A 15,379-nucleotide genomic window follows, 5' to 3' on the forward strand; every position below is an offset into this window, starting at 1 on the left:
ATGGCATTAGGCCTAGGGAGAAGTCTGTCCAAAAGTTTTTTTTTAGCAATACTTTAAACATGATTTCAACAAAGGTGTTTTATAATATTTTTATTTGTCAAATAATCATTTCTGTGTACATTAGAGGGCACTTTAATTATGTCTTTTTACAATTATAGTGTCTCAGTCACCCTAACCCTTGGCTCAACCTCGAAAGTTTTTTTTGTTTTAAAAAAAAAATCTGAATCAATGGTTATTTTTGTATCAGTAATTGTTTAATAATTTGTATATTATTTAGGCTTCAGAATTGTACATTTCCATACTCATTGTAAATTCAGGTGTATACTCCCCACCAGTAGTGGGCACCGTTGTATCAGTGCAACAAGACGAAGAGTGAACACTTCCCAAAACAAAAGGATCGGACCATAGACTGCATCCATCAGAGAAAGAGTTCACCCTTCGCAAAACCCTTCGCAAAAGCCCAGGGCAGTGCAGAGACATGTGCGCTATGTGGATCTGGGTGCTCCTCCCGTGCACATTGATCATTGCGTCCTGTGCCCGCTGAGCTGCTGCTCTGACCGCGGGGGTGCAATCAGACATGGACACGGACACACGGAGCAGGTGTGAGCCATCCCCCATACTTTTTCTTAGTATTTCAATCTGAGACGTATTAAACGCTGCAGTGTGAAATGGAGCTTTATGTTTTCATATTTTCAGTGTTGTTTCCGAACCCTACTGTGCGCCACCAAGGATGTTTATAATGCTAGAATGATCAGCATTCGCCTTATAACTTTAAAGTGAACTAAAACGTTTATAGTTGTTATGGCATCGCGTGATTTTATAGACTGGGTTCACTTGACATCACAACATTTTAGAATCCCACTTTGCCTCTAAACGCTCCTAAAGCTGTGGTGGCACTTCCGGTTAAGCAGGAAACTCATTCATTTCAATGGACAACATGAGAAAAGTTTTGCCGGTAAAATATGTTATAAAGTAGTTTGATTTGTGTGAAATGTTCTATGTTCATATGCACCAATAAGTTAACAATGGACCCATTCTCTGAGAGGCTTTAAAATGACTCTAGTCTATGCAAAATAATATAAGGCAAATGACAATGGCAGTGGCCACGGAACTTCCGGAATAAGGTGGATAGTTTAAACTGAGCTGGAGGACAGGTGAGAAACTACAGAGCACTGCAAGGACTTTGGATGAAGATTTAAATAAAGAAAATTCCAAGAAACTATCCCGTGATTCTGAGAAATTATCACGTGACATTATCTCGTGACCCTGAGAAATTATTACGTGGTCCCAAGAATTATCACAGTCCTGTAAAATAATATCTGAATATAAGCTATATTCAGCCTTATTTGTCCTGTAAATGCACCCAGAGCCAGCATTATATACTTTTACCCTCCAAAGAGCTCAAAAGCACTGAAACGGACTCTCAACTGTACAGTCACACAACACAGGGCAAACCACTGTCCACCTTACAGAGCACACTGTGGCCAAACAGCACATTTATCCAAACACACTTATACCAGACCATTACAAACATGATAGTGCTTGGGCACTTGTAAAACTAGAGATGAACTGCCAAACAGGTATTGGCTGCACTGGGATGGGCTGTGTGCACATTGCATTGCTGATCTTTTTAGCGGTCTGTAAACTCCAAACGCAGTCAATGCTGTAGTCATCTGTTTGTACTCGTGTCACAAAAGATTCACCAAATAATGAAGTACATCCATAAAAGAATCAGCATATTTCCTCATGTATCGAAAACAGCAAGTATCTGAGTGCATGCCAGCATTAAACCAATGGAAGATCAGAAAGTGATTGATCACCTTTACAGTCAGTCTCTTTTTTCAGCCAATCACTGTATCTAATCCCATGTCTTGGTCTTGTTTACTTCCCAAAACAAAGGAAAAACTTTGCAGCTCCTATGAATCAGATGAGGGAGTTTGATCTGAGCTGTCACTGTTGCCTGAGACTCTAAAATAATGAGCCCTGTTTAGCTGACAGTAACTATAACAGCATTACAGTACAGGAAAGAGTAATTAGTTATTAGATTACTTGTTACTGGTAGATGTTACTAACACCCGCCACACGGGGCACGCTGCTGCCCATACAACCACAAGATACTTTTTATGGGGTCACATGATACTTTCTCAGGATTCTTTTTATTTTAATCCTCACCTGGAGAGCTTGCGGTTCTCTGTAGATTCTATGGTGGAATTTGCTGTTAAATGGTCAGATTGCAGATTTGTTTACCTGATTTATGGTCAATATCTTTGTAATTACTAGGTCTATGAACATGAAACAAAAAAACTGGCACGAAGTTCAGCATCTTCTCTGTCTTCTCAGTATAAATAAACACAAGTGAAATATTTTTTTCACGGAAGCTTCAGAAACTTGTGCCATTATTCAGCCCCAAAGACATGACTCTTGTCAGTTGAAAGGATTAATGTGTCTCTATATTGGAATGTTCTGCAGTTATCATGGTGACACAATGTACACATTAGAAAACACGGTCAAAAAAGTTTTAAGATAGTCTTAAAACTCAAGATAAAAAAACAAAATGTATTTAAACACATTTTCAGGAGCCTGCGATCAATAGAGACGTTTAAGGTCCTGTTAAGGTGCTTGATTTTCAATAAAAAGGTGAGAGGGACTAACTGAAAAACTGTTGGCTAATGATAGCTAGCTTGTGGCTGTAAAGTTATGCTAAGTCATTTCTTTCTGGTCTGATTGTATTAAAACAAAGCTCAGGGCAAAGGCTAACTTGAGTAAAAGAGCTTCAGACAAAGCAGTGTGTATAGTTAGTCATACCCCAGAGAATGTTGATGGCATCAGCTGCAAAGTATCAATACAGCTGTCAACACCCAAAGTTGTAAGAATATTTATGAACATAAAATAAATAAGGGGACCAAAATAAGACATAAAAGAGCATCTAAGAACATAAATGCTATTAGTCACAGTATTTGAAACACTTGTGCTTTGTGTCTGCAGCGGGACCAAGCTCTTCTACCAGGTCAAGCCCTCAGGATGTAGGAGAGTTCTAAAGATCGTTTCTGGGAAGTCCATCCAGACCCAAACCGTGGTCACCTCCTCTGTCCATGTCGTGTCCTCTCTGATGACGCAGTCCAGAGATCCTATCCCACCAGTCAAACCCATGAGACCACTGACTGCTGCAGTACTGAGCCATGTCCATTCTAAAGCACAAGTCCAACCATCTGTCCAGCTCTGTGTCTCTCCAACACTGTCTACCCCACCTACAAAGCCTACCCACTCCACTCCAGCAACTATTTCTCTTGGCAGCTGCGTAATAGAAGTGCCTGTTCAACCTAGTACAACCCCCCAAAAAACAATACTGGGTGTCCCTAATGACAAATCTGCAAATTGCAAAATAATTGTCAAATTACCTACAAATAGCAATGATAACCTTAATACAAGCCTTGCTCCCATTCCGCGATTGACTGAGTTGAACACAATTCGAAGTTTTACCAAAGTCACAAACACTGCCAACCCTGGACCTGTATCAGACAAGCAAACTCGCAAACTGATTCTGTGCTTGCCTCAAAGACCCAACAGTCCAAACAAGTGGGTGGTTGAAGATAATGGACTCAACTCCTTGTCCTCCTCTCAAGCTTCGGTCATTCCTGAAGATATTACCAGCATGGTGGAAGTTGTGGCCAAAAGAGAACAAACAAACAAAAACTGTGCAATGACCCTGGCTCCCACAGAGATGGAGGAGAGGCCAGAATGCTCACTGCTCATGTGGAATGATAAAGTGTTCTTCCGGGTTGAGAAGCAAGCGCTAAAGGCAGGAGCAGTTGAAGACATAGACCTCTGTGCTGATGGTGTTTATGAGGCAGATGCTTGTGATGAAGACAGTGTGAGCTTTGTGGGATGTTATGTTCAGAGCTCCAGAGCTAAGGAAGGGGCAGGGGGAGAGACAGGCACAGCACCCAGGGACCACAGCTCCTCAGCACAACTTGCATCCAGCAAAGTGGGTCCAATGCCAAGGGCCCACCACGTACAGGTACTCATCATAGCTTCTTTGGGGTTTATTTATTTTAGGTCTTACGAATATTTGATATTTGTTAGAATAAACATATAACAACATACCATAATATTTAGTTTATTTGGGAAATAATTTATTATACTTTTTCACAGCGCCCAAAGTTATTTAGCCTCAGTAGGCTAAGGCTACATAAATAACCCAAATCATGCACACACACCATAGGTAAAATCCTCCAGCTAAGGTAGTTCTGACCAAGACTAGCTCAAGATATGGAGATGGGCCTTGGGTGCTGTATGGCAGTAGTTCACTGCTCCTGACAGGTTGCCCCAGCGGCACTGAAGGATGGATCAAATGAAGAGAGTTAATTCCCTTCATGAGAGATACCTTAAAACTTCTGTTTTTCATGAATGTGAAAAGTACAGATACATTGCCTTTAACTAATAAGTCAAATGTTATGTTGTAGATATCCAGTCCTTCACCTTCTCTGTGTGCATTGGCGGACCACAAACTGAAGCAGATGTTTGGTATAACCTCAGAGGTAGAGATCAGACTGCCCCGTGTGGCTTGCCTCGACATGGTGAGGAGCTCTGCCTCTCAAGCCCCGCCCTTGGACTACACCCAACCAATTGAGGAAGACTTCCTGTGTGATGCAGACCCACCCCATTCTCAGGGCTGTCCCCAGGTAGAGGCTGCGCCCAGCCGGGTGGGACGCACTCGCAAACGCACTAAGTGTCCCTGCTGTTCCCCGGCCGCTCTGCTCCGGCACCACGCCCACAAGAGACGCTCCAAACCTGGGGCTGGGGACAAGAGGGAGACCGCTCGGAAACAGCTCAGGCTCACCACCACGCTCATCACCCCAAAGACGGACACACTAACCAACCCACTGACCGCCCACAAGGTGGTCAAACTGCTGCCCGCCCTGCCAAACAATCTGTTCACCCCAGCCTCTGCCACACTAACCACCCCCATGACGATCGCTACAAACACCCCAGCGACCACCACGACTCCCATCCCGATGGATGCTAACCCTATTCCAATAGATGGGAGTTGTGTAAGCGGCCAGATTCAAGTCCTACCTATGCCAGCCACAGTGACCACCCCACTGACCCTCCACACAACCAGGAACACGGATTGTGAGGAGCTACAGATGCATAGAGAGATCCAACTGCTACGAGAGGCACTCCGTCTGAAAGAGGCAGCACTGGAGAAACTAAAGAGCAAGAACACTTAAAGGGCCCATATTACACAGTTTTGTGATCTATGTTATAATGTTTCCTCATCAAGAACAGATGTGTTGTGCTTTGTTTTATCCACATGTTTAACACACAAACCCTGCATATTTAGGCTGAGTTCTAGGCTATGTTTAGGCTCCTTCCACTTTGTGCTGTTATGTGGCAATACAGGAAGTGCTCCACTGTTTTTAAACGCCATACACCTTCACTAGAATCATTTGGATAATTTCAGGCTACTAAATACAAAGTAATGGGTAGCTGTTAACTTGAATACTATTTCATGACTTCTGAAGGATATACCTAATAAAGCTTCTTAGGTGAATACTGTTTTAATGAAGTCACACATTGAGTTGAACACTGATTTAATGCTTAAACACTGAAAGTTTATTTATTTTATGATTTATTTATCCGCTATAATAGTGTCTTTTAAAGCAAACATTGTGTGTTCTGAATAACGGGAGGCAGCTGTGTGTTTTGCAGAAATTCCTTTAAAGAGATAAGGCAGCCAAAGATGTCTCCAGGTTGGACTTATTTGAGGAAAAACAGACTGGTGCAGCCGGGGATGTCGGAGAGAAGTGAAAGATGTTTGTAGGAGGAACCAAGGCGTGAACCATATTATTTGCATATTCATATTGTTGTTTTTTTTTATCTCTGGGTCTAGGGAAAGGTAGGCAGTCAGAGCACCTGGCTTAAGTCCTACAATGACAACGATCTGACCCAGGGCTCTGTATTAGAAATGTACTGGACAGGGAATACATTTTTGTGATTTTAACAGATTAATTAATTCCAGTCGTCATTTTTGATAGAACACACCTAACACATCACAAGCTGGAACAGAGCATTTTGAACTCTGTTCCAACTTGTAGGATTACTCAAACATGTGATTGAACAACAACTGCAGTTTTTATGAGGTTGCAGCATTATAACATGGCTTAAAGTTCACAAGAGTCAGTTTTACGGAATATAGGACCATTTAAAGTGGCTGTTTCTCAAATGCTAGGCACCTCGGCATGCCATGCAAGTCTGTTCTTTTCTCCCCCTCCCCCAAATACTTTTTGTGTGTATATTGTTTATGGAATAGGATCCAGGTGGTGCTCAAGCTGCCTCTTTGACTTAAGTGCCCTCGTGGTCAACACATTTTTTTAGGTTTAATATTTGCCCCATGAAGACATCAGATGTGTAAAAGTTGTTTTAAACACTCAACAATAAAATAATGTCAGTGTCTTTTCGCTCCCCACTGTCACTCATTCATGTGCATCTGCCACGTGTGTCTTTACCTTAACAGCACATAGCTCCAAATCAAAGACTGTAGGAATAGTTTAGAGTCCATAAAGAGGCTCTACCCAATCTAAGTTTTTAATCAGTTTTTGTTTTTAGAAAATCCGCCTCTTATTCATGATGTTAGGAGCAAAACAGCTGATGTACTGCATCAGCTGTTTAACTGTAAACATTAGGTTTTGAGTTTCAGTGTAGTTAGCTCCTCCCTTCAGACAGATATAAGGCAGTGTTCACCAGTAATCTGACCAGAACTGGAGAAACGGCTTGGATGAGCAGCAAAAAATCTTCACTCCTACAACGTTTTGTCCAATTGACCAATTTTACTTTTCTTTGCGAAGAGGGTAAAACTGAAATATTCAAATTCATAAAACAATAGCCTAAACTTGAATACTGAAGAGTAAAGCAGTTCAGTTGAGGCAAAAAAGCTGTCTAATAATAGCCGAATAATCTAAATGTGAATGAAAAAACGCAGCTCCAGGTATAATTTTTTCATGAGGTAACAATATAACCTCAGTTTTGTGCAATAGAGGATTTAAGAGAACACGGTGAATATATAGCATTATTATTCATGTTTTTATAAACCATCCAAAGAGTACTGTTTTGAGAAATTCATGCATGTATAAGTCGAATGGTTTGTCCAGCTTATCACCTCAGTTCTTATGCTTCATTTAAAATTGCTGTAATCACAGCTTGTTTTGACCAATTTATAGCTTGAATTCCAAGTATCTGATTATTATAATTATTACATATAGTCAAGTTACTGTTGTTCAGCCTATCTTTTGGGGTAACCCTTTTTGAGTAGTTCTTTAAAAAGGTGCTTGTACTTGTACTTGAACCTGAGTATATTCTAGCATATAATTTTAAGTAATTAGTACATTTGATTGTGATTTTAAATGTAAATGGATGTCCCTGTCCACTGTTGTCTCACTTGTCTTTTCTGTATCTACAAACACACTGCATCACCTGCTCTGACTGGAGAGCTCAGAGGATATGCAAATTGTTAAACAACTCCAGTTCAATTCCCTGACATGGGGCTGTGGAGCTCTGACATGGGGCTGTGTGTGGAGCTCTAACATGTGGCTGTGTGTAGAGCTCTGACAGGGCTGTGTGTGGAGCTCTGACATGGGGCTGTGGAGCTCTGACATGGGGCTGTGTGTGGAGCTCTGCCATGGGGCTGTGGAGATCTAACATGGGGCTGTGTGTAGAGCTCTGCCATGGGGCTGTGTGTGGAGCTCTGCCATGGGGCTGTGTGTGGAGCTCTGCCATGGGGCTGTGGAGATCTAACATGGGGCTGTGTGTGGAGCTCTGACATGGAGCTATTTGTGGAGCTCTGACATTGGGCTGCGTGTGGAGTTCTGACATGGGGCTATGTGTGGAGCTCTGACATGTGCTGTGTGTGGAGCTCTGACATGGGGCTGTGTGTGGAGCTCTGACATGGGGCTGTGCAGCTCTGACATGGGGCTGTGGAGCTCTGACATGGGGCTATGTGTGAAGCTCTGACATGGGGCTGTGGAGCTCTGACATGGGGCTATGTGTAGAGCTCTGACATGGGGCTGTGTGTAGAGCTCTGACAGGGCTGTGTGAGTGAAGCTCTGACATGGGGCTGTGGAGCTCTGACATAGGGCTGTGTGTTGAGCTCTGACATGGAGCTATTTGTGGAGCTCTGACATGGGGCTATGTGTAGAGCTCTGACATGGGGCTGTGTGTGGAGCTCTGACATGGGACATTTCTGTTTATTACATTGCACTTCTTGTTGATCATTTCTGTAATTGACTAGACCCAAGAATTGAATATTAATACTCTCTGTATTACAACAGAATTACGCATTGAAAGAATATTAATTTTAGCTGCCCCACATCTGTGTCTCTTGTGAGCTTAGAATGTTGGCAAAAACATCCCTGGAGTTACGTTTTGTTTTATTTCATTCACACATTTGAATAATCTTACATTATTAGTCTGAGCTTATAAGCGCTTTTCACAATTTTCAGACGCCAGTGCAGAGTTTTGCTGTGATAATAAAGGTAAAAACTTGTTAATGTGGACTTTCTGATTATCTGACAATAAAATTCTTTCTAATTAGACGCAGACAGCCCACAGCTGACTTATTTCGACGTGCTTATACAGTATATTCGTACTGGGGCAAGGCACATTTTGCTCCAAGGAAAAAGGAAAAAGGACCTAACAGTGAAATCCTTCATTTACATTATGTAATGTTTCACTTTTACTCTAGAATGTGATCAACTTTATAACATCAAACTTTCTGAATTTTCTGAATTATAAAGTTAATGTGATATAAACATGAAATAATATGTTACATGTAGACATTCCATTTTGGAGAATATATTGAAGTGAAATGAGTTTGAATGAATGAATGAAAAACAAAAAGTTCATTCAAACACATTGAGTGTAAATTGTGTGTTTTCTCCCAGGAACGTCCAACTCCTCTGGGGACTACTTTGTGAACACAGTGGGCGTGGCTCTGTAGCTGTCAATTTATGCAGAGGTCCCAGACTCCTCAGGAACCCCAGAGTCCTCAGGGGGGCCTCACTCCTCAGGGGCCACAGCCCAGGCGCGGCTGCAGCAGGTGCTTGAGCTGGATTGAGGGTCGGCCTACAGCCCCCCTCTGTCTCATGGCACCAGCTCTGTGAATGTGTGCAGTCTTACATGGGCAGCACCCAGGGAGCTCACACCAGCTCAGGGAGGACACTTTTTTTTACCTTTCAACTCTCATCTGAAGCACTTTTTTCATACAGCATTAGAACATTATACATCTGAGAAGCATATGCAAATGAAGAATTGTTAATGCACAAGAAACTGCTCAGCCTATTCAGAATGCCTCGACACTGGGATAGAGCTGAGATTCTGAAACAGCATTGCATATTGTGCAAAATTGTCTTTTTAGAGCAGGGGTCAGCAACCCAAAATGTTCAAAAAGCCATATTGGACCACAAAAACAAAAAACAAATCTGTTTGGAGCCACAAAAAATTTAAAGCCTTATATAAGCCTTATATGGCAACACATGCTGTAAGTGTATATTAACTACATTAGCCTACTATCAAAAATGACTAAGTAGGCTACAAATACATAATGAGCATTCATGATTAAATGTTTTTTTTTCCCTGCAGCGCATCCTTGAGAGAATGACACACCACGTGACTTTGCTGTACGATATTTGGTGCTTTAAGTTTAACTTTCATTACAATATTAATGTATTATATTTTGTTGCATTGATGAAATGATATCAAATACAGTAAAGAAATCAGATTTTTGGTATCATTTTTATTTTGAGGATTTGAAAAAAACTGAATGGAATGTGCATAATAGGCCTCCTGTCAATTCAGACCTTCCCGTGGAAATAAAATGCAGTCCTCTTCAAACCTCAATAACAATACAATTCTCTCTAGCCTGCAATTGTAAAAATGAAACAGCAGCCTTTTGAAAAGGTAAGTAGGCTACATAAAACGAAAATAAGCCAGTTTAATCTCAATTTCAGGGCATTTCTGTGGATTATCCCCTTCTCTTAGTTTTCTGCAAATGCCGAGTTAAGTAGCCTAAGTCAGTGCAAATGAAAAAAGGCAGAACAATCCTTTTCCCTTTTCCCCCTTATGGCGGCAACAGACACAAATGAATAGGCTACAATTGCAAACGAGTAATAAAACAGCCTGCAATTAAAAGGCAGCTTCCTTAAAAAAAAAAAAAAAAAAAAAAACACACAGTAGAGTAGCTTTTTATGTAAAGCATAAAATTTAAGTAAGTCAGTTTAAGTTCAATTTCTGTGCATTATCCTCTTCTCTTTAGTTTCCTGCAAATGCCATGTAAGTCAATGAAAGGGTACAACACAGCAGCAGCATCTTCTCTTCAACATGGGCTTAGTTGCACTACTTTTTGCTTTATATAATATCTAGTATTGGGACATACGTGAAATGATTCTCCAGAGTGAGGTTTAGGGGTCATTACGGTTAACTACCAAACAGTCATGGAGGAAAGTCCCCTCTAGTTGTAACTAGTAAACAGTCAAATGGGTGGAAGTCCCTGCTATTTAACGAACAGTCACTAGGTGAAACTCCCATCTAGGGTTACTAACTGGTAAAAGGCGAAAGGATGAGAGTCCCTGTGAAGTTGAGCGTAAAGACAGCTGAACTTTTATTTTCGTAAGGGAGAGTAAATTCAGCAGTGCACCTAGGTCTAAGAATGGAGATATTATGTAATTGCAAAATGCAATTGCAGACAAATTTACATAATGCCACTATGCTCTAATTCACTCACAATGATAAGTGTGAAAAAAAAAACAGTGGAGAAAAAAAAGAAAAAAAATCTGAAAAAAAGAAAAGAAAGAAAATGGTTAAGTGCAGATTGTACACCACAAACTGTACATTTGTGTGTCTTTAGACCTGATTGAGCCAAACTGTATGGTGTAATTTCTTTTTTCTTTATATTTCCTTTATTTTTCCTATTTCAAAACTTTTGTATTTATTTTGTGTTTTTTGCCTCATCACTGCAGTGAGTTTAATGACATGCATGTCCTAAGAAAAGTCCAGCTGGTACCAAAAAACCCTCCTCAATTGTAATTAGAAAGAAGAAACCAAATTAAAGCCGCAAGCGGCATCGAATGGCCCTCGCGGGCCGTGCTTCGCACTCGGCCGACCCGGCACTCCCTGTGGGTGTGCCGGGTCAGCCGTGACAGAACATTCCCTTGTTGTAGATAGACTGTTTCTGACAGCACGGCCTGACAAACTATAGTGTGTCATGGTGGCTGAGTGGCTCGCACTCATGCCTCACAACAAGAAGGTTATGGATTTGATTCTGGTTTCCACTATCAACACAGAGCACACACATGCACAGCTAAGGCCCTGACGAAAACTAACTCTGGAGATCTGGAAATGGCTCACCAAGTGCTGCACTGTGCGCCCACTGCTCCTGGAAGCTTGCATAAGAGGTGTAAATGGATGGGTTAGAGGTAGAGGACAAATTTCTCTATGGGGACAATAAAGTGTTCTTTAAAGTAGACCTATTCTGCAAAATAGTTTTTTCAGAGCTTCTAATCATGTTATAGTTGTTTCTCCTTCTCATTTCCCCTCTCAAATTTGTTTTTGAAGTGGTTTGTGCATGTCTTTAATCTCTTACTTTCATTATTTATTGTCACCATCTTGCCAATCAACTCTCGTTTTCACCGCTACTGGCTTACACCCACTGCTCTGTACTTACTTCAACCTTCAATTTTATTTTCTTAATCAGTGATACACATAGTAATTTTGATACAAACAAAAAATAAAATAAAAATCTACTACTATATAGATTGTACATGGTTTCTTTGTGTATTTTCTCAAATTTAAATGAAATGTATTTGTTTTCTAAAATGGTCTTTTGTCATTTTCTAATGAAAATGAAAGTTAATGAAAGGTGCAGTTAATGAAGGAAAAACTCACAATGGTCACAAAAATAACTTGAATCTGACAAAAGTAATAATAAATAAAAATTCTATGAAATTTAACCAATGAAAGTCAGACATTACTTTTCAGCCATGCTTCAACAGAACTATTTTAAAAATAAACGTATATAAGAAGTCTGGACAACCTTCCTTATCGAAGGGAACCAACAACTTTGTCCACATGTTCATCTGCACAGGTGTCCACAGCACAGAGGACATCAGAGCAGGTATCTGCACAGCTGTCACCTCTACTGGAGCAAAGTACAATCCGTCAGTAGTATTAACAGGGAACTTGGATTATTTTAGTTTGGGAAACAAAGATGAACAGGCCACATTAGAAATCTGACACATTTATTAATTTCAGCCTGGATATTTTAAGCTAGTGGACTTTGAACAGAGAGGGACATTCAGCAAATTGTCAAATGGTACGTTCACACCGGTGCGTCAGGTGCGTCGCGTTCACATGTAAAGTCAATGGTGGACGCGCGTGTTAAACGCAGCGTGGTCAAGACGCGCGTCCACCATTGACTTTACATGTAAACTGGACGCACCTGACGCACCGGTGTGAACGCACCTAAAGAGAGTCTGCTGTCCCGACATCGAGACAGGTCGGCCTATGATGCCATGTAATAGGAGCTATTGATCATATTTAACAGGCTTTGGGTTATATACACTGGTGGAAAATAAGTAAGTAAAGTTTAAAGTAGATACTTTTTACCTGTACTTCACTTTGAGAGCAGGTATCTGTACTTTCTACTCTACTACATTTTTGAACTGAGCTGAAAAGTAAAAGTATGCTTACTATTGTTTACGCCCTGTAGGGGCTCGGGCCTAATTATTTCATGAATTCCCAAAAATTTTAATAAGCTCTCTTAAAAACAAAATGAAGGCCTAATCAAAGCTGGTAGTGATCACAAATCCAAACTGACTTGACTGACTTGACCATCCTTGACGACTATGCGCCTGCAATTTCGTCAATAATTTATTTATTTATTTTTTTTGTTACAGAATATCCGGATGCTGCATAATTTCTCTTCTTTTGCTTTCCATGCTCTTATAAAATAATCACACACTAACAGCACTAACAGCACTAACAACTAACCAATAACAGTTCTGTGGTTTACAAAATGCTTCTTTCAGAACTGCAATTTACTCAAAGTTTTCTATTACAGCAGAAGACAACTAAGCCATCTCTGAACAACAAAATTGACACATGTATATATACAAATATATAAATGTGTCAAAGGGGGGGGGGGGGGGGGGGGGGGGGGGGGGGTTTCAAAACTGAATTGTGAGAAAACAGGTGTTATCATTTAGAGACTGTTTTTCATTGACGACAAGACCTGTAACCTGACAACATTTGAAGCAGGAGATAACTTTCCACCTGGACCTGAACCAAAAACACCTCCTGAGCAGGAGGACACATGGTCTTCTCCTTGACAGAACCAGACCTGCATCATTAAATCCATCCTTCTGTTTCATTGTCACTGGAGGAAGGCTTCAGAAAAGTTCAGCCATTCACTTCTTTTCATTTGACTCAAAAGAACTCGACCTGTTCCTTGTGTCCCAAACCACAGCCCTGAAATTCATACATGGGCTGAAGGACAACTCCAGAGACGAGCTGTGGCCAGAGAGATGCCAAGCTGCGTGCGGACGGAGAGTACAGTCATGTGCAGTCAGAGGGAGGACAAAGGGACAGAGAACAGGTGATGGGAAAGATTTAACTAACATACATCTTACAAATCATATTGGATATGGACAAACTGAACTGAACACAACAATGAACTGTTGAATTTGCCTCCATCAACAAACTACTGGAACATCTCCATGAACATTTCTCTACATGTTCTGTTTGTGACAATGATTTTTTTTATAGAGTATGATTAATGAATAATCAAAAGGGAGAAAGTGTGGAAGAAATTTAAGTATATTCATGTTCTGTCTTTAAAAGCATTTGTTCTATGTCTCTCTGTCAGATCCGGACCAGACATTAACATGTGTGAAGGGTCTCTCTCCATCCCACAAGAAACTTGTTGTTGTTCTACCTGTCTAAGTGTAAAAATTCATTGTCTAATGGGTGTGAAACAAAAGTCACTCTGCTCTGAAATGTATGTAGCATTGTCATTCTGGCATAAATAGTCAAAGCTCAGATGCTTGAAATGGGGACTGGGGGAGATGCTGAAAGGATGCCAGTCTGTCGTCAGGGCAGGCCTGGGCCCTGTCCTGTCTGTATCTGCTGCAACAAGGGATAAATCTTTTTTTCTGTATTTCAAAACTCATCGAGCTTCGCAAATAGATTACTTTTCATCTAGAATTGTAATTTTTCCACAATATGTGCAATATAGCAGTGTAGTAACCTGGCGCAGTAAGAGGAATTCTTGTGATATTTGAACTTATGATTTGTGGTACCATTTTGGCACAATTCACAAAACCTGCAAACCTTGTTTTTAAGTTTGAAGAAGACAAGGTTGTTTTGTGACCTATGACCTTTCATTGCCCTTGACCCTGACCCTAACAACTACCTGTTTTGCGGGGAGAACACTAGCATTTGAATATAGCACAATTCACTTATTTCAAAGTTCTTTACAGAATAAATCAAAACATTAAAAATACAAGCAAATAATTTTATACTAATACTATGTGATTTTAACATTGAGAGAGAAGATATCTGTGTAATCCATCAGTTGTCCAGGTCCAATCCATAGCAAAAGAGAAATAAAACTTGTACTGGACAAAATGTAAGCTGTCCAAGCTGCTTCTTCAGTTCTGGTCAGATTACTGGTGAACACTGCCTTATGTCCATCTGAAGGGAGGAGCTAACTACACTGAAACTCAAAACCTATTGTTTACAGTTTCTGTTTGTAGGCTTGGCCTATTGTGCTACCCTAAGTGTGCACTGTGCCTGAGTCCTACTTAGCATAGTCATTCAAGCCCCTAATGATTGGTTTCACACTTATTAAAAGAGAAAAGAGCAGAATAAAAACCTTTCAGTCATATGCACAGCTAAACACAACCATTTTGTACATTGTCAGAGTACCTGTCTCACATTTTCACCTGCAGAATATGACCTATTGTGCATTTTTTGGGTTAATGGCGAAACATACAAACTCACACCGAAAAGCCCGATGACCTGGGTCTCGAACACAAACTGGAACCTGTGGAAGGGTTATGTTAACAAAGTCAAGAGGAGACACAGTGGCCTATCTACTTTTTACACCGAATCACATGAATGTTCCACAAAGACTGAGAGAAGAGGTAGGTTTTAAAATGAGGCAACTTTTTCCAATTGTGGGGACTGGCACAAAGGAGACACACATCGCCCCTTTGTGGCTGGATTAAACCCATCGCCCAGTGCTTGTGCAAGGTTAGTGAGTGGCATTAGTAGTGTTAGTAGTTAATCTGAATATGCACTGAGAACCTGCAATGAAAAAGGGGATGTT

General features: G+C 40.8%; 1 protein-coding gene across 1 annotated transcript; it reads left to right on the forward strand.

Moving 5' to 3' along the window:
• Nucleotides 1–336: 336 nt before the first annotated feature.
• LOC129456379 (uncharacterized) lies at nt 337–6,456 on the forward strand. The gene is made up of 3 exons (XM_055222965.1): nt 337–600; nt 2,986–4,018; nt 4,464–6,456. Exons 1-3 carry the CDS (start codon nt 578–580, stop codon nt 5,229–5,231), a joined length of 1,824 nt encoding a protein of 607 aa, XP_055078940.1. The 5' UTR covers nt 337–577; the 3' UTR covers nt 5,232–6,456.
• Nucleotides 6,457–15,379: the final 8,923 nt, after the last annotated feature.

Source organism: Periophthalmus magnuspinnatus, chromosome 7, assembly GCF_009829125.3.
Source record: "Periophthalmus magnuspinnatus isolate fPerMag1 chromosome 7, fPerMag1.2.pri, whole genome shotgun sequence".
Lineage (NCBI taxonomy): Eukaryota > Metazoa > Chordata > Actinopteri > Gobiiformes > Gobiidae > Periophthalmus > Periophthalmus magnuspinnatus.